The following is a 23,328-nucleotide window of genomic DNA, read 5'->3' as shown; positions in this document are numbered from 1 at the left end:
TTGAACCCCATCACTTCTGGCTATGCCTTCAGATACCCTAAAGGTAGGTCTCGAATCGCATGTGCTCAGGTGGACAGAGATGTTTTACTTCCAACTATGCAGTGCGTGTTCACTGTAAATACTTTTTCAAAGACAGTAGAAATGGATATATTTAAATAGGTAAATATACTAGATAACTTCTGTTAAGATTTAAACATTTTTCTTCACAGTTTTTTCTGAGTGTGTATATCTAATGAAATTGGACCTATGTTATATATACAGTTTTATAAACTGATGGTGAACACCCACAGAAAGTTTCAGCTCATGTAATATGCTGATTTATTCTGTCATTAAATAGTTTTTAAAAATATGATTTAAGGGGTACCTGGGTGGCTCAGTGGGTTAAAGCCTCTGCCTTCAGCTCAGGTCATGATCTCAGGGTCCTGGGATCGAGCCCTGGATCGGGCTCTCTGCTCGGCAGGGAGCCTGCTTCCTCCTCTCACTGCCTGCCTCTCTGCCTACTTGTGATCTCTGTCTGCCAAATAAATAAATAAAATCTTTTTAAAAATATGATTTAATTGACTATAATACATTCCTGTGTAGATACAGTATTTTTTTAAATCGTCTTGAGTTGTTGGAACTTGGTGGTTATTGCCTCTACTTTCTGTGTGGAGTGTCAGCCACAAGTTACCCTCCTGGGGAAGAGGGTTCCCCAGTCACTCCTCCCCTTCTCTTCAGCCTTTGGCTGATGGGAAAGAGCGCTCTCGATTTTACAAAGGCAAGCTCCCATGTGCCCAGAACTGTCTGTTCCTGGGGAGGGAAGTCCATTTAATTTCAAGATTTAGTATTAGGAAGCTGTGCACCAAAGTCATATTCTCCATGAGCAGGAGACAAGGCCATGTGCAATTATCCACCTGTCTTTTATGCTGAATTATAATTTAATTGATCTAGAACTCAGGAGAGGTGAAGGAAGGTACAATTTACTAAGCCCTCCCAAACCATAGCCAGATTGTTTCTAAATTTTTCCTACTCAAGCAATGCTGGGATGAATATCCTTTTACAGAATCTTTGAGCATGTCTTAAGTTAGTATTTTACAAGAAATTCTTTGATTTGTAATTACTTAGTTTTCAGATTTGTTTTTTACAACTCTATTAACATATTGACAATTTATCATATTGCTCTGGAAACAAGCTACCAAGTTTTTAAATATATAGATGTATTATGAATGTTCTACCTTGAAAGGAAGAGCTTGAAGACATAAGAAAGAAGGGGAAAGACCTGGGGGAAGGTTTTCCTTGGCTGAGGGCAGAGACCTCACTCTAATACATGTAAGGAAGTATGGATGCACTTGAGTTTAGAGGCAGAGCTAATGAAAATTTGAAGAGGTTCATATCTGAAGAAAATAAAGTGTATGTATTTTAACCACATACATGAATATACATTTAAAATACCATCTTTGAAATTTTGAAAAAACAAAACAAAACAAAACAAAACAAAACAAAACAAAAAACTTACATTTTGGATTAGCAGCCAATATAACCTAAAACCAGGTATGGCAGGATGGGCATCACACAATGAAGTCTATTAGGAGGGGTTCAGCAGGAATAAAGGAAATAGTGCATCCAATGTGTGTATCTCAAAATATATTTTGTTTACTCTAGCAGCAACTTACAACTGGAAAAATATCCAACTTGGATTCTACTTATTCAGTGACTGAGTCAATTTACTAAGTAAACTTGCTTTACTTAGTAAATGATTCAATCATGGAGTTTTTTAAAGAAAGTTTAAAGAACTTTCTTTAAAATGTTTTTCTCTACTAATATTGTAGGATGTTCGTTTTTCCTTAATTTTGGATTCTGTCTATTCACGTCTAGAAACAAGGTAGCTAGCACCACTGCAATGTATATAGTAACGAGAATCTGTCCTCAGGTGGAGAGCTTTCATGATTCCTAGAGCTCTGAAAGAAATATATGCTCTGAATTTGAAAAATCTTTACTTCTTAAGTCTTTACACAAAACAGCAACTGCTTGAATGACCTCATGAGGAGGACAGATAGCAAAGAAGATGCATACTTTAAGAATCTTTTTATGAAGATTGATAAGTAAATACATCTACTAATGTGTTGCAGATTTTACCTTCTGACCACTGTCATTCACTTCAAGCAGAGCACTGTAACAACATCCAACATACACCGTCAGCTCTCGCCGAGTTCTCCCTACCCACAACTGGCCTCCAAACCAGAGCAGGTTACTGTATATAAGCAGAGTCTATGCCAGAAACCCATTCTTCACATGGCCTGGGAGCTTTAGAGAACAGTCTCAAAAATCAGGGAAAGGCAGACACAATACCGGACAGGAAATTCTGTGTAATGTAGAGGTCTCTTAACTGGACAGCTTATTCTAGAAAAGCCAAAGAAGCACCATGTTTCCTGCGAAACATTAACTTGGGTTTACTAAATTAATGGTAAAAAATATTGATTTTTATTTTATAGTGTGCATCTCCCCCCCATCACTTTTAGTATAATATTTTATTTGGGAGCAGATGCCATATTATTTAGAAGCTTCTGGCTCCTGGGAAATGAATGTAAGTAGTTTTTTGTTGGCAAAATTTAAATGAATTGCTCTGGAACATTGACAGTTTTTATTAAAAGAAGTATAACCAAGCACAAGGGTGAAGATGTTTCAGTTAGGGAAGGGCCAAGTCTTCCATCTTGAGCTGAGGCAGGCCAGTGCCATTTGAGGAAGAAATAAAGTAGGATTTCCGAAATGTCCCTGGTTAGACACAGGCTCTTCTGAACACTGGAATGGCAAAGCCTGCTCATTACCTCCTCGGCATCCATCCTCTCCTCCCTCTTCAAGGATGGGCATGAACCCAAGTTGTCCCAAATGAGATCTACATGGAAGTATTGTGTGGATAGCCACAGAGTCTCCTGAAAAAATGATGTGACTGTCTTTGCCCTGTATTCCTCCCTGGGGTCTGGCATAAGCCCCTGATGGGTAGAAGCTCTAACAGCCATCTTCGACCGCTGGGTCACTGGGGTGACCTGAAGATGGTGGAGCAGAGACCTGAAAGGAGAGACTCCAGACCCCTGAAGACATCACAGACCTGCCCTGTTAGAATTTTCTAACGATTTTCTTTAAAAAAAAAAAAATTTTTTTTTAATTTATTTGTCAGGGAAAAAGAGAGAAAGAATGTGCACAAGCAGGGGGAGCATCAGGTAGAGGGAGAAGCAGGCTCTCCACTGAGCAGGGAGCCCGATGTGGGACTCGATCCCAGGACCCCAGGATCGTAACCTGGGCCAAAGGCAGACCCATAACTGACAGAACCACCCAGGGGCCCCTCTAACAATTTCCAAAACAATTTGAGACATAAATAAATGCTTTTTGTGTTTAAGCCAGTGGTACTTTAGATTTTTCAATTACATCCAGCTAAACCTACTCCTAGATAATTCACCGTTTAAAAAGGAAGCTCAGAAGATAAACTGGAAGGGATTATACCATTCAGGCTCTGCCAATGATTGGTCTATATCACGCTACAGAATAGCAATTAGGACCATGAAAGGAGACTCCATGAGCCAGGTGGGAACTCTCATGAGTGGAGACAAACCACATCCAGAACTGCAATGTATTCCAATTTGTCAAGGGGAAGACAAAAAAGTTAAATTTTTTTTAAACTGCTATCTTCTGATTTTAAAGTATCTGCTAGTATTATAAAATATATTGCATGGGAGGGTTTGGGGTGGGAAAAAATAAAATATATTGTATATATGTAAACACACACAAATGTGCACATCTATACATATGTCCAACTGAAAAGTATCCATTGAATGAAAAGGCCTGAAAACTGTGGTTTATGTCTTCTGGGCTAGTGCTTGGCTTTATGTCTTAATATAACACTTCTATAGCTCTAGAAATGGAATCTTCTACTTCTCCTTAGTTTTTGATATAACTCAAGTCCTGGAGGTAACATGGTCAAAGGTAGGTGAGGCTGAGAAGTGGCAGGCAGAGGAGAAAAAGACAAGATGACAAGTCAGAAGACTGGACTGACTCTGTCCATGGCATTTATTTAGTTTTGTGACTAGCATTTAGTTGCCTAACTTCTTCCAGAATCTGATGCTGTTCCTATAAAGCTCGAATCTTCAGAACAGATTCTGTAAAATCTTAATATGAAAGCACTGTAAAGTTATAAATCTCTTTACAAATTAAAGGCATATCTGCTCAAGAACGGACACACTGAATAATTTAGTGGCCACTATGAAGAGATATCCTCTCTGAGCACATTTATACCAGGACGACATGGCAAGAGGTAGGGGATGGGAGAAACTTTCCTATCCTTCGACCACAGAGGTGAAATAGGACAGAACAGCCCATCCTCTCTCTGTGTCTAGGCATTCAAGTCTTTGCCCAAGAGTTCTCATGATACGGTTCAACCAAACACAGCATATTCCTGGCAGCCAACAACGATGACAGAAGCAGCAGGTGTACATCTGCTTATTCTTCTTCTTATTATATTATCATTCTTATTATTCTACTTCATGCACTAAGGGCTCATTCAATTCCTTCATTCATTCGCATTTCTAAGGTTTGGCTGGGATAATGAAACAAGCTCCTATATAAGACCAAGGTAATAGGAGAATTGTTTAAAAGTTTCAGCAGCACAAAAAAGAGGCCTTTTCCAGAGGGACATCTAGAAGCGCATCTTTTCAGTATTGAAACAACATAGACTCTGCATCAGTGAGCAACTCTTGACATCTAAATCATGCTCTTTGAGTTTGCATCAGCTGAATCCACTGCAGATTGTATGACTCCTCCTCTACCTTTTCCTCTAGAAGGAAAGCTCAAACCTCCCTGTTCCTTCAGGATTTGGACCAGCAGAAAGCCTGCTGGAAAATGTACAAAAGCTATTTTTGGTCTACTGTATGAAAACAAAATGGCTCTAACTTTATTGATCAGGGTTTTAATCTAGTGCCATCTCACACATCTCCAGATTTCATTAGAAAACTTAACAACAGATCCTTTCCTGCCATAAGGCTGAGAGAGCAGACTTGCCCCCTGGTAAAGGTGTGAATGTGTACAAGTGTGAACATATCACAGAGATGCTCTTTCCCCAGAGCTAGGAAGATAGCTGCTGCCCATCTCTTCCTAGTCTTCTGGCCATCTAAAGCTCGAAATTTTTGTGAGACAGCACATTCCCCACCAGAGGATCATATTTCTGGAACTCTGGAACGTTGGAGAAAAGCAGAAATTTTTTCCAAAGGAAGCTTTATGCTGTTTGTTTAATAGATATTTAGTGAACATGAAGTAGGAATGAGGGGCTCTGCTTTTATTGCAAACTGGAAATGCTGAAGAGGTGGAGAGCCTTGCATTTATAGCATGGCCAATCCAAAAGATGCAGGTTAGGAAAGGCAATTTATAAATACATGGCAGAGAGAAAAATGAGGAAGAAAGATGACTATGAAAAAGTCATCCCTTGGAAAGGAGAATCTAATGAGCTTTTTGTTTGTTTTATAAAACAAAAGGTTTTCATGTAATTAAGTTCAAGGTGCTAAATCTTCCTCCCCTTCTATTGACTGTGTTTCTGCAAGGACCTGTGCTACCTGTAGATGCACTGCTTTAGTCCTTGCCCTATTTGATGAGTGCTGGGGGGATAACGTCTAAAAAGAAAAGGCCTACACTGCAGTTTATCCATTGAAATAAAGTGTAACATACTGAAAGCTAACAGCAAATCTCATGCTGGTAAAGGAAATTTTACATCTTGGGATTTTTACATAAGAGGAGTCAGGTGTATGGACTGTTAGGGACAGCCATGGACTTGCAAATATGTATCTATGTTTATGTTATTGTGCATTATGTATCTGTCTGCCTGTGTTTATGTCTGTGTATAGTTGGGTGGACATTCAGTTTCAAGTGGAAAAGGTTTGAAAAACTAATTTTTCTTGGGAAAGTCATTAACAACCTCAAAAATATCCCTGTGATATTCACTTTCCCAAGTCACACACACCGTCCGTTCCAATAATACCATTCTGCACACACACGGGAATCTGATGAAGTGTCTCATTTCCCTGATGAAATGTATTGAGTTTCATATCCAAACCCGAACTACAATTTTCAAACTAATTCTGGAGTGAAACAGGCTTGTCTCATCCTCATGCAGAAACCCATATTCGAACTTCCACTAATGTCATTTTTTTTTTAAAGATTCTATTTACTTATTTATTTGACAGACAGAGATCACAAGTAGGCAGAGAGGCAGGCAGAGAGAGAGGAGGAAGCAGGCTCCCCAAGGAGCAGAGAGCCCGATCGAGCAGGGCTCGATCCCAGGACCCGGGACCATGATCTGAGCCAAAGGCAGAGGCTGTAACCCACTGAGCCACCCAGGCGCCCCTTCACTAATATCATTTTTAAACATCACTCTTCTTCTATTGATTTTCTCCCAATATCATATTTTAATTATACCTAACAATACTCATCAGCGGTTCAGAAAAGTTACAATAAAGATGCGTTAAGTTTCCAGGTTTCTGACCCTCTCGGGCACCTTCACATAATCCAAATGAGAAAAGAAAAATAAAATCAAAGGGAAGGTCAATGAACACCAACTTTTGAGAAGTCTCAGCTTGTTAGATTACAAACGGATCCAGACTGAAGAACAGCACTGGGAACCTTGTTGGCAATTTCCCTTTCCAAGACAGGATGTAGTATTTGGAAGGAGAAGGCTGAAGACAGAGTAGGTCTTGAAGCGAGCAGTGTGTACTCGATTCATTACCCATTTAACTGTTTTGGATCAACGTACTCAGAGGCCCCAGGCAAACCTGGCCAATCCAAACAGAGGAGTGGGTATATGGCAAGTTTTTCCCTGATGCAGCAGGGTTCTTCTCAGATGGAGTGGGTGGTGACATCAGGAAAAAGGCCAGCCCTAGGACTTCATGAGTACTTGGAGTGGGGGCCAACAGAGAACTGGATTTGCAAAACTGAACCCTGCCTGTGAAACAATTCAGTAAAAGGAGAGCATCTTTAAGGAGTTACTTCATCTCCTAGAGGCAAAAGCTTTTCAAACTTCACAGGAAATGAAAAAAAGCATAAATGAAAAGAAAAATAAATTCAAACAGTTGATAAAATGATAGAGGTTATCACCATGAAGAAATTTAGAATGCAAGTAAAATACCAAGAAAAACAACTTTCTTCATACTTAGCAGTGGGAAGGTTAATACCATCAAGATGCAAAGAGCATTTGCAAATCAATAAGAAAAAGAACCACCCTCAAATAAAAAATGGATAATAACCCCCAAATATTTTAATGGATATCCAAAAAAGCAGAGCTATATAAGTCCAATAATATATGAAAAAAGTGTTCAGACTCACTAATAAGGAAATGCAATTCAAAATGGGACTCTTTCACATATAAAGTGGGACAAGGGGGTGGTGTTCAAATGATACTAAACCTGTGTTGGCTGCTTCCTAAGGACTGATCCAGGTACTTCACATAGGAGTACAATTTGGTACCAATTTTCTTCAGGACAACTTGGCACATGCCTAAAAAATGGACATACTCTTTGATTTATCAATAGCTGCCACTTCAGAAATTTGCATTAAGGAAATTATTAAAGATATGAACAAAACTTTAGTCACACAATATTGTTTATAATGGCCTAAATATATAATAATAGGTATTCACATGGTAAAAATAAAGGCATATTCTATGACAGAATACTATGTGACTATGAAAAATGATAAAGTAAAAGTATATTTCTTATTATGGAAAGTTGACTGAAAATATGGTGGAATAGAAAGTCAACTTACAAAACAGAATGTATGATATAATCTGTTTTGGGAAAACACTGCTTATGCATGAACAACAACAACAAAATACCTATTATTTAAAGAACTGAAAAAAGTCAAGAAAGGTGTGTATCACAATAGTACAGTGTATTTATAGGAAATTTGTCTGATTATTTCATTTTCTATAAACCATTTATTATCAGTAAAATAAAATGTATTTAAAAAGAAAAAAAAAATGAACCAAAGAGACTTCAGCAAGAATCCAGATACAGAAGATATAGTCAGAAAATCAACAATGTTTCTGTAGAACAAGAATAATCATTTACAATTGAATTTGAAAAGGTGCTATTACTGTAGCAATACTGAATAGAATATAGTTCGGTCTAAATTTGGAACTGTATGCAGGACTTAATTATTAGAAATCTACAAGTTTATTGAATGATATAAGAAGAACCGGTTATATATGGACATACCATATTTTTGACTTGGAGGGAACTATTTTATAATAATAATAATATAAGTAATCTACAACTTAATTCAATATTTTCTGTATTGAAATCAAAATCCTGGTTGCTTTCATTTGAAATACGTGAAAATGAATTAAAAATCCATAGTAAGTAAGGAGTGCATAAGAATTGATTTCAAAGGGATAAGAAAAAAGGAGAATTTGCACTGCCAGATATTTAAATATATTGTAAAGTTATAATAATTCAATCACTTTTGCAAAGCTAAATAATAATAAATAGATAAGACAAATTAACAGAAAGTCAGAAGATCAAATACACATAAGCATTTAGTGGATGATAAAAGTAGCATTCAATTAAATTGGAAAAGGATGGATAGCTTTCAAGCAAATGATACTAGGACAACTTATTAACTACTTACTAAAAAATAAAACTGGGTATTTCTGCCATACCATACACTAAAATAAGTTCCAGACGGATTATACTGTTAAATGGAAAACCATTTCTCCAATTTGGGAAATGAAAAGGCCATTCTAGGAATGCAAGAAAATATGGGATCTTAAGGACAATGTTTAATAGATCTGAATATATAAAAAGTTATATCACCCATCTAACAACACTGCAATAAACAAAAGTAAAAGGGAGTGAACTGGAAAAACATTTGCAGCATATACAAATAGGAGTTACCACTGTTACTATATAAAGAGCTTTTACAAATCATTAAGGGAAAAAAAAACGAACATGTATTGTCAGTGCAAAATGGACAAAAATTATGACCAGGTAATGATCAAAGGAAAAATACAGTAAATGTACTGGAAAATGTTCATCCTCAGTAAAACTAAAAATGTGAATTTGCTGAGATGATACCTCTATTCAACGATGAAATTGGCAAAGATATTTAAAATAATAGTACATGTTATTGGTGACCATATGGCAAATTTACTGCTGTGATACTCTGCTGGTGGGAATGTAAATTTACACAACCCTCCAGGAGAGAACTGGATAAGTACGCATCGAGAAGCTTACAAGTGTTCATATTCTGAAGTCAGGAACCTTCCTAAGTAAGTAATCAAAAGGGCATACAAATATTTGTGTTAACCACAATTTTGTTAACAAAACCCCTAAATGTCCAATAATAGGTGACAAGTAAAATAAATGTTGGTGTATGTATTCAATGGAATAGTATGCAGCTACTGTAGACTTTAATAGACTAGTGTAGATCATTTTTGGTTTAACAAATGAAAAATGCAAGCAAGACACCACTGTGGTGAAAAGCACGCACAAGCAGACTGGGCGACTGTTCAACAACATATAAACAGTGGGGTCTTTTTTAAGGGTTATGGGGTTATAATCCCACCCCTTTTCCCTCTTTCTGTTTCATTCATTCCATAAATACTGGCTTGCTGGTATGTGTCAGACATTTCTGTACGTTCCAAATTTTCTTCAACTGAATATGCATTACTTGGTTAATCAGAAAAAGTTAAATTACATAAAAGTCCATCCTCTGTAATTGACTTCCTCTTCCAGATGCTAAAAATCCTGTAAAGGTCTCAGAGTAAAGGTAAGACGCTTAGCATGCGGTGAAATGAGTATCAAAAACCTAAAATAACACAAAAAGGAATTGAGGAACTCTTCAGGTCGCTCTACCTCTTACCTTTAGAGACACTTCATAACACACCCACACTCACCTGTTCCAGCTTGGACATGGTCTTTCCCTGCAAGTGCGAACGTGAACCGCATTTTAAGGACCCCTTCCTAAGAGGGCCCTCAAAAAAGACCCCTCTGAGGAGCCTGCCATCTCACTAAGCGTTTAAAACCCACGACCCGCCGGGACCCCCTCTCAACAACAGGAAGGTAGGCAGGACTCTGATTCTGTGCACTGGGACTTGACGTGGGGAAGCTGCGGCTTGTGGGAGGGTGAGCCCCGGGTTGGAGGTGAGCCGGCAGCGAAGGATGGGCAGGGCCGGGTGGGGGCGAGGGCCGGAGCCCGGAGGGGCGGGCGCCTTACCGCGGCTTGCTGGAAGGCGCCCTTGGTGTAGGTGCCGCCGCCGCGGTAGGTGATGGCCGGGATCTCGCGGCTGAGCAGCGCGCACTTGTGCTGGTGCGCGCGGCTGTGGGAGATGTAATCGACGCGCGGCACCACGTTGCTCTTGGACGAGAAGGTCACGATGGCCACGCGCGTGGCCGTGGACACCACGGGGAAGTCGGAGAGCAGCTTGCGGACGAACTTGAGCTCGCTGAGGAAGTTGGCTTGGCCCACGCTGGACGACTCGTCCACCAGGAAGACGAGCTCCAGGCGCTCGCTGAGCTCCCGCAGCCGCCGCACGCGCCGCCGGAACGCCTGGCCCAGCCGCTCCACTTTGCTCTCCGCCGCGTCCTCGGCGGGCGCGGGCGGCGCGGGTAGCCGCCCGGGGGCTCCGGGCGCGGTCTCGGGGAAGAGGCGGAAGCTGAAGTTGCGCGACGGGGACATCTGCTGAAAGGTCGCCCAGCCCGAAACGAGAGCCAGACCCCAGCAACAAAAGGCCAGGCGCGGCCACATCGCGCTGGAGACGGAGCGGCCGGGCCGGAGCGCAGGCGTCGGCCCCGGCGCGGAGGGACGCTCGGCCGCCCGGCTCGCGGAGGGGCGTGCGCGGCGCGGGCGCTGGGCGGCGGCGGGAGCCTCGGCGCCCTCTTATCCCAGCCTGGGGACACCGGCGGACGCCCGCGGCTCCGGGGCTCGCGGGGAACGGCGCGCGCTCTCTACCCCTCGCGCTCTCGCCTTTTTCCTTCCCTCTCGCCTCCTCCCTCTCTCTCCGAAGCCTATAAAATGTTTGAAGGAAAGGGGGCAGTCAAGAAAAATCTCCCGCGTCCCTCCTTCTCCCGCTCTCTTCCTCCTCTGTCTCTCCCGCTCCCCTCGCCTCTCTCCTTCCTCTATCTCTGCCTCTATCTCTCTCCTCCCCCTCTCATTCTCCTCCCGGGCTCAGGCCAAAGACTCGGAGATTCCATGACACCAGAACCCCGCGTCTGTCAGGCTGTCAACATTCCCGCAGCAAGCGCACCAGCGCTGAAGCCCTGATTGATCCCATATGTCTGGCAGGAGCTGCAGAGGAATTCACTGGAGTTGGATCCAGATACCGAGAGTGCCACAGTAATTGGAAACACTTTGTAGAGGAAAACACACACGGACTGGCCAGCGGGTTGAAAGCATCCTTTGAAAACTGCTTGCTCACCTTTTGTGTCTCTTTTCCCTCCCCGCCGGTGCCCCATAGCCCTCACCAAATAGATGTTTATTTGACTTTGCTGGTGGGGATTTCTGGTCCGTAGTGTGTGTAGGTGTGTAGACTCGCCCCCTCAGACCACACCATGTAGGGACTACATTTACCCCTACGCATCCATGGGCATAATCTGTCCTGCTGCTTCGTCCATGAATTTACTTATTCACTTGTTTGTTTGTTCATTCATTCATTCAACAAATACCTTTGAGCACCTTTTATGTGCTAGGACACCAGGAATATAAGGAGAGACAAAAACGGCCATGGATATCTTGTCTCCAGGGAACTTACTGGGTAACAAGTGAGGTGACCATTAGCCAGATATTCCACAAAGGGTATATATAATTATGGACCTCAATGTAAGTGCTAGGAAGGAGATCTCTGTAGACAGACTTGACCTTGAAGAGGTCAGGGAAACCTTCTCTAAGAACCTGTTGGAATCTGAAGAATGAGTAGTGTTCCTTTACTGCCAGTATACTCTCATGTGTCTGTGGTCTGTTTCAACAGCCAAGACCCATAGAGGTCTATTTCCTTGACATTGAGTGGTACCTGGCACATAGCTACTGTGAAACACAGGTTGCCACCTAGGTGTGGCTTTTCCAAAACAAGATCCTAAAAGTAAAAGCATACTTTGCATTAGAGGCAGGGACCTCGGTTAAAATATTCCAGCTTGTGGAGGAGTCAGGAGGCTTGTGAAGAAAGGCCCCTGCAGTTTCAAAACCATCTAAACCAAGTTACTTCCAAACCTTGGCATCAGTTTCTGCATCTATTTCATGATGAAATTCAATGATCTTCAAGTTCCTTCTATCTCTAGTATCAGATGATTTAATTCCATCTATATTTAATGGAATTCCTTCATTGAGAGCATCATAGTGTATTGGTTGAAATGCTAAGGTTCTGGAATCCGTTTGTCTGAGGTGAAACCTCAGCTCTACCATTCACTAGTTGTATGCCCTTGACATCAGTTTGCTTATTTGCGAAACAGAGTAATAATAATAGTCTGGTAGGGTGACTGTGAGGACTTAATCACAAAAACCTAAAGTTCTTAGGACAGGGCTTAGAATATAATGTGTCTTCTATAAATGCTGATTCTATCATTGCCACCTTTAATCATGAACATTCTTCAAACTCTCATTTTTCTAACAGTATTTATTGACCACCTATCATGTGTCAGAATGTTAGATACTGAGGTTTTATAGTTGACTAAGACTCAGCTCCAGTCCTCCAGAAGTTCAAAGGATATCAGAAGAGAATGTAATTTGGAAACCTTTACAAAGCAGTAAGATGACTGCAGGAATGGAGAAGGGGCAGCAGGAAGGAGAAAGGTCTAAATCCTCCTGGGGAATAAGCAAGACTTCATTTGAGCTGGAAAGAGAGAGAGAGAGTTCTTCCAAATTTTATCTACTCTGTTTTATTTCAAACACATCATCAAGAGCTAACATTTCAGGACTCGGATGTGCCAGGCACCATGGCAACTACAATGTGTACTAGCTCATGTGTTCTCCGCAAAACTCCAGGGGGGTAGACAATTCCACTAGGACTCTTTGGTTGCAAGCATTAGGCACCCAACTTCTCCTCATTTAAACAAAAGGGGATTTCTTGGCTCGCATAACTAAACTGGGGAAAGGGCAGGGGTGGAGCTGGTCTCAAAAGGATTTGGAAAGGAAATCAGGAATTACCTAGGTCTTCCATTTTTCTCTCCCTTATGCTTCTCTTTGCATGTTAGATTTGGTCTCTGTCTTCAGATTTATGATCTGAGAAGGAAAGACTCTTTCCTTTAAGTTTAAAATGTTATCAAAGCAACACTCACCATGACCTTAAAGAAGGACTCCACAAGAGCAGGCATAGGTTATATGCCCATCCCTAAGCCCACTCTGTGATTGAAGGGATGGGCCATCATAATTGTCCTAACTGAGCTCATATACTCAGAGACTGTGGCAGAGACTCCCAGTCACCTACCCACCATATCTGGTATCACCTCCTTCAAGTAACAGAGCTCCTGAGTTTTAGCTAGGCATATGGTATTGAAATAAAGACTACATATCCCAGCTACCCTTGCAACTGGATGTGGCCATGTGACTAGGTTCTGGACATATATATTCCTTTGCATGGCAGTTTCTAGAAGATCTCTTTAAAAGATAGCTGCTATTTTTTATTTGTTGTCTCTTCCTTTCATCCCCTAATCCATCTTTCTACCTGGAACATGATTACAGTGGCAGAACTCTAGTAGCCATCTTGGACCATGAGAACAATGGTCTCATTCTAGCAATGGGTGAGTAACAATCTGGAAGGAGCCTGACTTCCTGCAGACTTGGTACAGCAGAACCACCATACTCACCTCAGATTTCTCATCTACCTACTTTGATATTGACTTTTCTATCACATTCTGCTGAGCTTGATCCCGACTAATAAACCGAAACCTGTAGCCAGAGGCTATCTTTCAACCACATGCTTTGCTTTACCTCAGTGTAGTGGCAGAAAAAAGGAGAACATTATGAATTGCTCATGGGCTCCTAAAGTTGTCCCAAAAGGGACACACATCAATTTTGCTTCATTTCATTGGCCAAAGAAAGTTTTATGGCCATCTCTAATCCAACGGGAATAAGGAAACAATCCCACCATATTCCCAGGAAGCAGAAAGCTAAAAATATTTGACGAATAGAGCAAATAATTACCAAATTGAGTCACATGACAATGAGAAGACAGTTGAGTTCACAATGCAAAGGACAGGGGAAGGGGGAAGAAAAGCAAAGGAATGATAAAAGCCTAGAAAGTTTAGCCTACCCTAAAATTTAGGACATTCCTACAGGAGAGAGTTATAAATCAGTTTCTGCAAGCGCTTTCTGATCGTTGGTTTGGGACAGTAAATATACCTGATGCCTACTCTATTTACATATAACTGTGGTAAATTATGTAATAGTGTCTGGTTCTAACAAGAGTTCTAATTAATCACCCATAGGGATTAGGTTATAGTCCTCTTTTCTACTTTTTTCATCCCAGCCCATCCTGGAATCTTTGTCTTTCTTTGCATTAAAAAACACTGGATTAAATCAAAATATAGTTATTAAAATATTGTTAAAAAATAAATGTGTCATAGGGGCACCTGGGTAGGTCAGTCAGTTAAGCATCTGGCTCAGGTAGTGATCTCAGGGTCGTGAGATCAGTCCAGTGTGGGGCTCTGTGCTGGGTGTGGATCCTGGTTATGATTCTCTCTCTCTCTCTCCCTCTCCCTCTGTTCCTCCTCCACACCCCTCCCTATTCATGCACACATGCCCTCTCTCTCTCTCAAAAAGAAAAATAAAAACAACAAAAACTAAATATGTCATATAGTAATACATGTACTTCTTTATGACCACATTAAATAACATTATCTATCAACTGTTCCAGTAAATGCCTTATTTTCAAAGCAGCGATATTTTGAGGTATTTGGCATGGGTATAGGCACATTTAAAGCTTCCTGGATAATTCCAACACATGCCCTCTGGGTGAGTACCTATGTCAACATGTCATTGTGTACCTGCAACAGGCTGAACAGTCAGGATTATGTTCATCATCCTCATGGTAAGATGGGGACATAGAGAACGTTATTAAGACTGCAGTTCCAGGGCGCCTGGGTGACTCAGTGGGTTAAAGGGATCAGGCCTGGGATCAAGGCCCACAGCGGGCTCTCTGCTCTCTGCTCAGCAGGGGGCCTGTTTCCGCCCCTCTCTCTCTCTCTCTCTGCCTGCCTCTCTGCCTACTTGTGATCTCTGCCTGTCAAATAAATAAATAAAATCTTAAAAAAAAAAAAAAAAAAGACTGCAGCTCCAATCTTGGCACTACTCTGCAGAGCTCTCTAGTGTTTATACTCTCTAGTCTAAAGCCGTGGTTCTTAATGGGGGTTGACTTCGCAAGGAACAATGGGCAAAACTTGGAAATATTTGGGGAGATGGCAGTATTACCAGTGTCTCATGTACAGGCCAGAAATGCAACTAAACATCCTAGAAAGCATCAGAGAACCTCCGCAACAAAGAATCATCCAGACCAATATGGCCATTGCAACAAGGTTCAGAAACCCTGGTTTAACCCACAATAGATAACAGACTCAGAAAATGATTAACTTTCATGATACCCAGAAACTGAGAAAAAGAAGCCACCAAAAGGTATCGAAATGGAAACTAGAGCTAAACTGAGGGGAAAAAAATTACCCTCGTGTCATTCTATGAAATAAAGACTCCCATGGTGGGGGGGGGGGGGGGTTGTGTTGATACAGTCAGGAATGGGGAAGGCATTATATTTTTCTCACCACCTGTGTGCTGTCTCAGAGTACCACTGTTTGGTCAACGAAAGACTGAATTTCCATCCATGTCTATCTACTGAGACCTGTGCTAGTGGGCACCCATCCTTCAGTGCAACCATCTTTGCACGTTGAAGCAGGTGCTGTAAGAAGATAGGACACATGTGTGTTTGGGGAAACATGGAGGGGGACCAAAAAAGAGAGCAGAGTTATACTGGCAAAGATCCTTCTGTGACATCAGGCATTAAGTCAAGTAAATGGAAGTAGAGCAGGAATTTTTTTCAGATTCCATGTGTCCTGGGAATAGTGTCTTGTTTTAAAAATTTGTAACAGTGTTAGCTAATCATAGGACAGGCAGTAATGACTGGAGGAAGATGCCCCCTTATGACTGTATTCTAGAAGAGTATCTTTTTATTGGGTGTTTAACAAAGATAGTCTCCCACATACAGAGGCTGGAAAAATAAACTACCTTGTACGTTTGTTTGAGTAGAATTACCTGAAGATGGAGTTTAGGATAGAAAAGTCCTAGCAGTAGACATTGCAAACAATTGAAACACCATATCTGTAAATAAATGTTGCAAATCTGGTTACAACATGAGATACACATTGGAAAAAAAAAATGTAAGCGCACGTTATTTTATGTGTTTCATCTCATTTGAGCCTGCCATAAATTCTGAAATAAATTATCACAGTCACACCATTTTTATAGGTAAAGTAATAGAACTTATAAAGGTGTCCACAGAATCAAAAAATATAAATGGTTTACTGCTATTACCTTTTGATGCATAGCAGGTTCAGTGTGCTGTGCTTTGATAGCAATGCAGTCTTGCAGTGAGGCGGCCCATGAAGTTATCATTTGTGTCAATCTCTCATTTGTTTGCCCTCAGATAATTTAGTATCTGATTTCTGAAGGATAAACCTAAGCCTTGACAAACCCCAGAGGAAGGCCTCAAAAGGAGTTCTGATCTGGTAGTCTACTCCACACAACGCCATCAGCCAACATAGTTCTGGAGACTCTCCAACGAGTCCCATGTGGTAGTGTGCCGGCCTGCTGGAACCGCTCCAGTCACCCTGCCCCAAGTCTGTCATGTGCAGGCACTGACTGGTCATTTGACATGATGAAATTCATCTCTTCAGACATGTAGCTTCAAAGAAAATGGTCCCAAGACTCGTGTTTTGCACAGGTCACATCACACCATCACCTTTGCCTTGTGTTTGGGTGGCTGAAGTCCAGTGGAAGTTGTCTTGATTGTCTCCTGACCCAATGAGGCATCTACTGTTCGTTGGCCTTCCTGTTCATATGAAAAGTACCTTGGTCTCAAAACAATCTTGGGAAAAGCAGGTGTTCTTATGCAGGAGATCCGAGCATCAGGAGCACGTTTCCAAACAACAATTGGGGTTGTCCTTGGCTAAACTTTGCAGGATTTGCATCTTGAACTGGCAAAAGGCACATGCATTGACAATCTTACATGTGGTACTGCTAAGCACCCCAAGCTTCTAGAATGTTCTGTAGGCTGACTTTCTTCAGGCTGGCCTTAGGCTCACAGTGACCATCTCCTTTACTTCTTCAGAAACAGTCATCCAAAAAGGAGTGTGCCCCACACATTGCCTATATCCTTGAATTTGTGAACCAGCTTTTCAAAGGTGCATGGGAGATGTTATTTCTTCCAGAAGGACATGCATTGAAGGACTCTGTAGATCCACCAGCCCTGTGTCCCCTCAGAAGTAGTGGCTTAATGTGTTCATCTTTCATTATCTTCAATCTGTAAAAAATAAAATACTATCATCTTTGTTTCTAAATACTACGCTCAAGGTCAAGGCTTGAACCAAACTCTGTGATTTCCAGCATAATTCTAGAGTTTGCTGTGCTAATAACAAATAATAATGATGGCAAAAGTCTTAAAAAAAAAAGGCACGTTCTTTCTAATCTCTTTTCTTTTTTCTACCAGTGTGTGAAATACAAAAGAATCAGTAAGGATAACTAATTTCCTACTGACAAAGTATACCGCTATCACTGTCATTTGGAGGCAGCTTTAACTATGGTTACTTTATAAATTTTATTTTTAAGATTATCATACAGTAAAACTGACTTCTTCTGTGTACAGTTTCATGGATTCAGACACCTGTAACAGATTCACATAACTACAACCAAAATCAGTATATAGAACAGGTCCACTCACTCCAAAAAACTCTCTCTGTAGTTATGCCCTCTCCTTACTCTTAACCCCCAGGCAACCCACTTCTCTGTTTTATAATACTATAGTTTTATCTTTTTGAGGATCATATAAATGAATCATACAGCATGTATTTTTTGGAGACTGTTTTTTTTTTTTTTCACCTAGCATAATAACTTTGAGATTCTTCTGAGTTTGTATACAGGTTTTTGTGTAAACTTAAGATTTCATTTATTTAGGCTAAATACTCAAGGATGGGATTACTAGATCATATTTAATGTCATAAGAAACTGCCCAAATGTTTTCAGAGTGGTACACATACCATTTCTCATTTGTGATAGAAACAGAAATGTGTGAGAGTTCTAGTGGCGATGCATCCCTTCCAGCATTTGGTACTGTGTGTATTACGGGGCGAGGAGGCAGGGCGGAGGACCTCTATTGTATATATATCACCATTCAAGTACGTATGTGATGCTATCTCATCATGGCTTTGATTTGCATTACCAAATGGTCAGTGATGTTGAACATCTTACTCCTTCTTCATTACTGAAATTGTGGGTTTCCTGCTGCCTGAAGAACTTCTGCTCTGAATTTTTGTAGAGCAGATCTGCTGGCACAAATCTTCGTTATCTTTGATCTGAAAATGTGTTTATTTCATCCTAATTCCTGAAGGCTATTTTGTTGAAGATGTATACTATATTTATAATACAGATTGTATAAAGTTCTATAAATATAGATATATAGTAGATCAATAGATATAGATTTACTCACATATGTAATTATAAAATTATGTATAATTATAGATTGATAGTCCTCCCCCTTTCTCTATTGCCTTGAGTCTACTATTGGGCCCATTTAGGAAATTTTAAATTTCAGTTCTTGTATATTTCAGTTCTCATATTTTCATTTGATTCTTCTTAATATCTTCTATTTGCTGGAATAATCTATTTTTCCATTTGTCTCAAGAGTGTTTATAGTTTTGAGATATCTGTATACCTTCTTTAAAGTCCTTGTGATGTAATTCCAATTACATAGTCCTAATATCTACCATTATCCTCCACGCAAGTTGTGATTTCTTTTTTTATATGGTGAGTAAATTTTTTTAAAATTTTTAATAAAAATATAATGTATTATTAGCCCCAGGGATACAGGTCTGTGAATTGCCAGGTTTACACACTTCACAGCTCTATATGGTGAGTAATTTTTAATTATATCCTGAATATTTTAAATATGTTATGTGATTCTGGATCTTGTTTAAATCCCTTAGAAAGTGTTGATGTTTTCATTTTAGCTGGCAGTTAACCTTAGAAGTTTCAGGCCACAAGATCCAACCAGACTTTTATGTGTGCTAGTTCCAATGTTAGTTCAGATTTCAAAGTTTTTGCAATGCTATTAGACCTTCTGCTAGTGTGAGCTCCCCAGGGGTCAGTCTGGAACCTGTGTAGCATTCAGTTACTCATGAAGATCAAGTCCATGCATAAGCAGCCTAGAAGACCCAAGCCCTTTGCTTCCCATGATTGCCCATTTATATTCCCAATTTCTGGGGCTCCCCTCTTCAGTACTCTGCCCAAAAAACTGATAATTTAGTTATCCTACTCTCCTGCACCCTTCTGGGACTACATCTGAATTTGGGCCAAATGGCAGGAGGACAGAAAGATTTCCCCACATCCTCCTGGATTTTCAGCTCTGTTGAGAGAGAGAATCTCCTCCAGTGTTTGGCCCCTGCAATTTCTGTTTGCACTGCAGCCGCTGAAGTCACTGCAGCCACCACGAGATTGCCTGAGGTTTGGGAAGCATGAAAGCAGAGGGGAAAACACTCTGTCTCTGCACCAGTGGCTGTCTACTTCGGGGTTTCAGACTGTTGCATTCCACCTGAAGAATCCTGGAGGGGAAAAAAATGGTAAACTCATTGCTGGCACTTTGAATTCTGACCTTCTTCCCCAAGTCCCCTGCTACTACTAACTTTTCTGAGTCCTCAAATAGTGGCCCCATGCTCCTGTACAGATTGACTGTATAGCTGTATTCAGGGGAAGAAACTGGGTGGAGTAAACTTATTCCATCTTGCACAGAACTGGAAACATTACTTTTTAGCTTGAATAACAACTTTATTTTCCTCCATTACTCTCCCAAGGTTATGTGTTCATTTAAAGTTTTATATCTTTTCTTAAGAAAGTTTTAGTCATTAACATTTTCTTAGGAAATTGTCCTTAATTCAAATGTAAATTAAAAAATTTATTAACAGAGATTTAAGTAGCATACGTTTCCAATTATTGTATTCTCTTCTACATATATGGTGTCATTTAGTTTCTTTGCAATATTATATATGGCTCATTTTACTTTTCTCTTGATTACTTGCATGAACATTTTTACTGATTGTGCTTTTTAGAGACCCCAAACTTGGACTTTTTGTTTCCTGATACATTAACTTATGCTTTTACCCTGAACAATTTCTTCTGTAGTTCCTTGACTTGAATCCTTTGTTTATTTTTATTTATTCTGCTTTTTAAATAGAGCTCTTAGGGGTATCATTTCCCACGCAGTCTAGTTTCAGCTAAATCTTATGTGTAGTGAATGATTATTCTCTAAACACCCTATAATTGGACTTTTTTTCCTCTTTGGTCCAGAAATTATTGAAGTGGGTGATTTATTTTATTTTAATATTTTATTTTTATAATTTTAATTCCAAGTATTTGTTTGTACATTTTGTTAATGTATTTTAAAATTAATTTCCAGGTTTATTTCATCAAGGGCATACAAGTCTTTTCCTATTGAAATCTTCTATGACCTAATATATGTCATTAGGTTTTGAGACATTTTTAGTTGTAAGATATAAATTCTTCTCTTATAAAACAGTTTTACTGTACACATTATCTAAATGCTCTATATCCTTATTCACTTTACTCTATCCCATCTGTTCAAGACTGAAAGTGTGTTAAATTCTGGTACAGTCATTTTTTTGACAATTTATACTTACATTTTTAGCTTTGCTTCATATTTTTGTGATATATTAAGTTTTATGCATGAATGTTCAGAATGGTTATATATTCTCTGTGAATAAAGATATACTCATTAGCAAGGTAACTTTAACAATATAAAATTAGCCTTTGTTCATTTACCACATTTACTTTGAACTTCATTATGTTTGGATGGCACCTCAGGTTTATTATAATAATAATAACTATTATTATTATCAATATCACTACTTTCAATTTACTTGATATTTCCTTAGTCTTTTTTAATCCCCTCTTTTAGACTGTCTCTCTTCAATATGCCTTAAAAGGATATTAGATTTCTGACAGACTTAAGAAATAAATATAAGTTAAATCATAAATAAGACAGAAGAATATACAGATGAACATTTCTAATGTTCATGTAGAAAGCATTGATTTATTTGATCACATAGCAATTAACACTTTTATTCATCATAAAATATTATTAAACAAATTAGAAGGAAAAAGACAGATAGAAAATGGCAGAAAAAAATCTTATTATCCTTACATATAAAGCACCCTTGTTAGTCTACATTAGCAAGACAACTGAAAATATGGACAAAGGATAATGGAAAAGCAATTCACCAAGGAATATGTTCAGATGGATACCAAGCATATGAAAAACCATTCAGCCACATTTTTAATTGTGGAACTAGGCATCATAATTAAAACAAGAAACTTTTTTCTTTGCATTTCACGTTGGCAAGAATTACTGAATATATATTTAGCACCAGACTGGCGAAGGCTGAGTAGCAGACACAAAGCACATGTGTTTCTATTCTTCCATCCCTCATCGAAGTTAAACATCACTAATTTATCTTAGCGTTCTTTGCTGCTGGGACCACATGTGGTCTTCCAGTCCTCATAAAGGAGTGCCAGGTCACCACCACTAATTAATTGATGCTGGTACTCCAGATGGAATCTATCTGCCATCCCTAAAGTTTGATGAAAGTGGGGCTGTTATACATGGTTATCCTTGGAGGCCTGATTCAATAATACGATTTTTAAAAAAATTATAATGATCATATTCTTTAACAAAGCATCCTCTCAAAGCAGATAATCAGAAATGAGTACACATTTATGTACGAGGCTGGAATTTCTAGTACTAATTACAAAAGTGACATATTGGGAATATTGGCAATAATCTTAACATAAAATAATTTGAGAATGATTAGATAAAGCATATTTGATGCATACAAAGAAAATTTACAATTAGTATGCTTATATGTTCTCAAAAAAGTTCAGGGCTCTAAAAATGCTCAATACATCCTGCTAAATTGGGAGGTGGGGAGGCAAACACACACACTTGTGTAATGTGAATGAAGAAAATACACGTAGAAAATGATGCAAGGAAACATAAAAATGTAATAATGCTTATTTTAAGGTAGAACAATTGCTACGGGTGGTTATTTCATTCATTATATTTTAAGCTACAGAATATACCTTGGTATTCACATCCAGATAGTGCTGAGGAGATCGTACAGAGGATGTGACTGTTGGTTGACCTTGAGCCAGACCCAGACAACTGGAGGCTGCCTACCACATCCCCTGCCCTTGGAATGTATCTTCTGGCCACCATTCCCACAGCAGGAAGCATATTCAAGGAGGCAGCCTTGAGAGAACAATGTGTTGTTGAGACCATCTGGATGGTATGTATGACTAAACCTAGTTAAATCCTCTAAATAAACTTAAGGTTCTGTAGGTGGGTATGGAGGTCTACTGATATTTTAGCTGACAAGTCTCCTATATAAATTCCCTCACTTTATTAAACCTGCCACCTATCAATCTGGAGTGGTCTGCCTCTTTCTTTTATCTCTCGATGCCCTCCAGGCAGAGGGGCAATTTTCAGATTACACCTGGGAAACCTTCAAATTTGAGAACCAAGAATATAGATATTATAAAATATGTATCAGTGGTAACCTATGGTTAAGTAAATTCAATATTGTAAACCTCCCGAGGTCTCTATATTTAATATAAAAATGTTTTTTTTCAAATTCTGGCTTTGTATACATAGCGGTTTCTGATGATCTATGGAGTATAACCACTCTAAAACTTAATGGCTTAAAACAATTACTATTAACTTTTAAGATTCTGTTGGTTAATTGGGATCAGTTGACTGGGTCTCATTCAGCTCTCATGGGATTCCAATTACACAGAGGCTGTGGCTGGAGTTACCTAGAGCGTCAACCGACCAGGACATCCAAGATGGCTTCCCCACTCACAAGTGTGAAACTCAGTGCATTTCCATGTAGTTCTCTTTCCAAAAGAAAAGCCCCGACTTTTGACATGGTGGCTCGCAGCTTCAGCAGGCAAGAAGCAGAACCACTGAGCCTGTTAAGAGTGATGACTGGAGATGGCATGCCATCACTTCAGCCATACTCTAATGGTCAAGCAGACAGAAAGTCTATCTAATCTTAA

The 23,328-nt window shown here is 39.7% G+C and overlaps 1 protein-coding gene and 1 long non-coding RNA gene across 4 annotated transcripts in view; one reads left to right on the top strand and one right to left on the bottom strand.

Annotated features, from left to right (window-relative positions):
• The window catches only part of SVEP1 (sushi, von Willebrand factor type A, EGF and pentraxin domain containing 1), a 178,849-nt gene extending 168,027 nt beyond the window's left edge, over window positions 1-10,822 (bottom strand). For 2 of the 3 annotated variants that reach the window (XM_059411091.1, XM_059411092.1), the window contains exon 1: window positions 10,228-10,822. In XM_059411091.1, the coding sequence (XP_059267074.1) occupies window positions 10,228-10,758 (531 nt within the window). In that variant the 5' untranslated portion in view covers window positions 10,759-10,822. Of the gene's footprint in view, window positions 1-9,907; window positions 10,070-10,227 lie in introns of those variants that run through there. The other variant, XM_059411093.1, reaches the window with a different exon arrangement.
• Window positions 10,823-19,711: 8,889 nt separating this feature from the next.
• Window positions 19,712-23,328, top strand: LOC132025050 (uncharacterized). Its single transcript, XR_009406399.1, has 3 exons — window positions 19,712-19,820; window positions 22,372-22,559; window positions 23,067-23,328. It is a non-coding gene; the product is annotated as an uncharacterized LOC132025050 (long non-coding RNA).

The sequence above is a fragment of the Mustela nigripes genome, chromosome 9 (genome assembly GCF_022355385.1).
Source record: "Mustela nigripes isolate SB6536 chromosome 9, MUSNIG.SB6536, whole genome shotgun sequence".
Classification (NCBI taxonomy): Eukaryota; Metazoa; Chordata; class Mammalia; order Carnivora; family Mustelidae; genus Mustela; species Mustela nigripes.
Note: the sequence above shows the minus strand (reverse complement) of the source record. Positions and strands in the feature narration are given on the sequence as shown.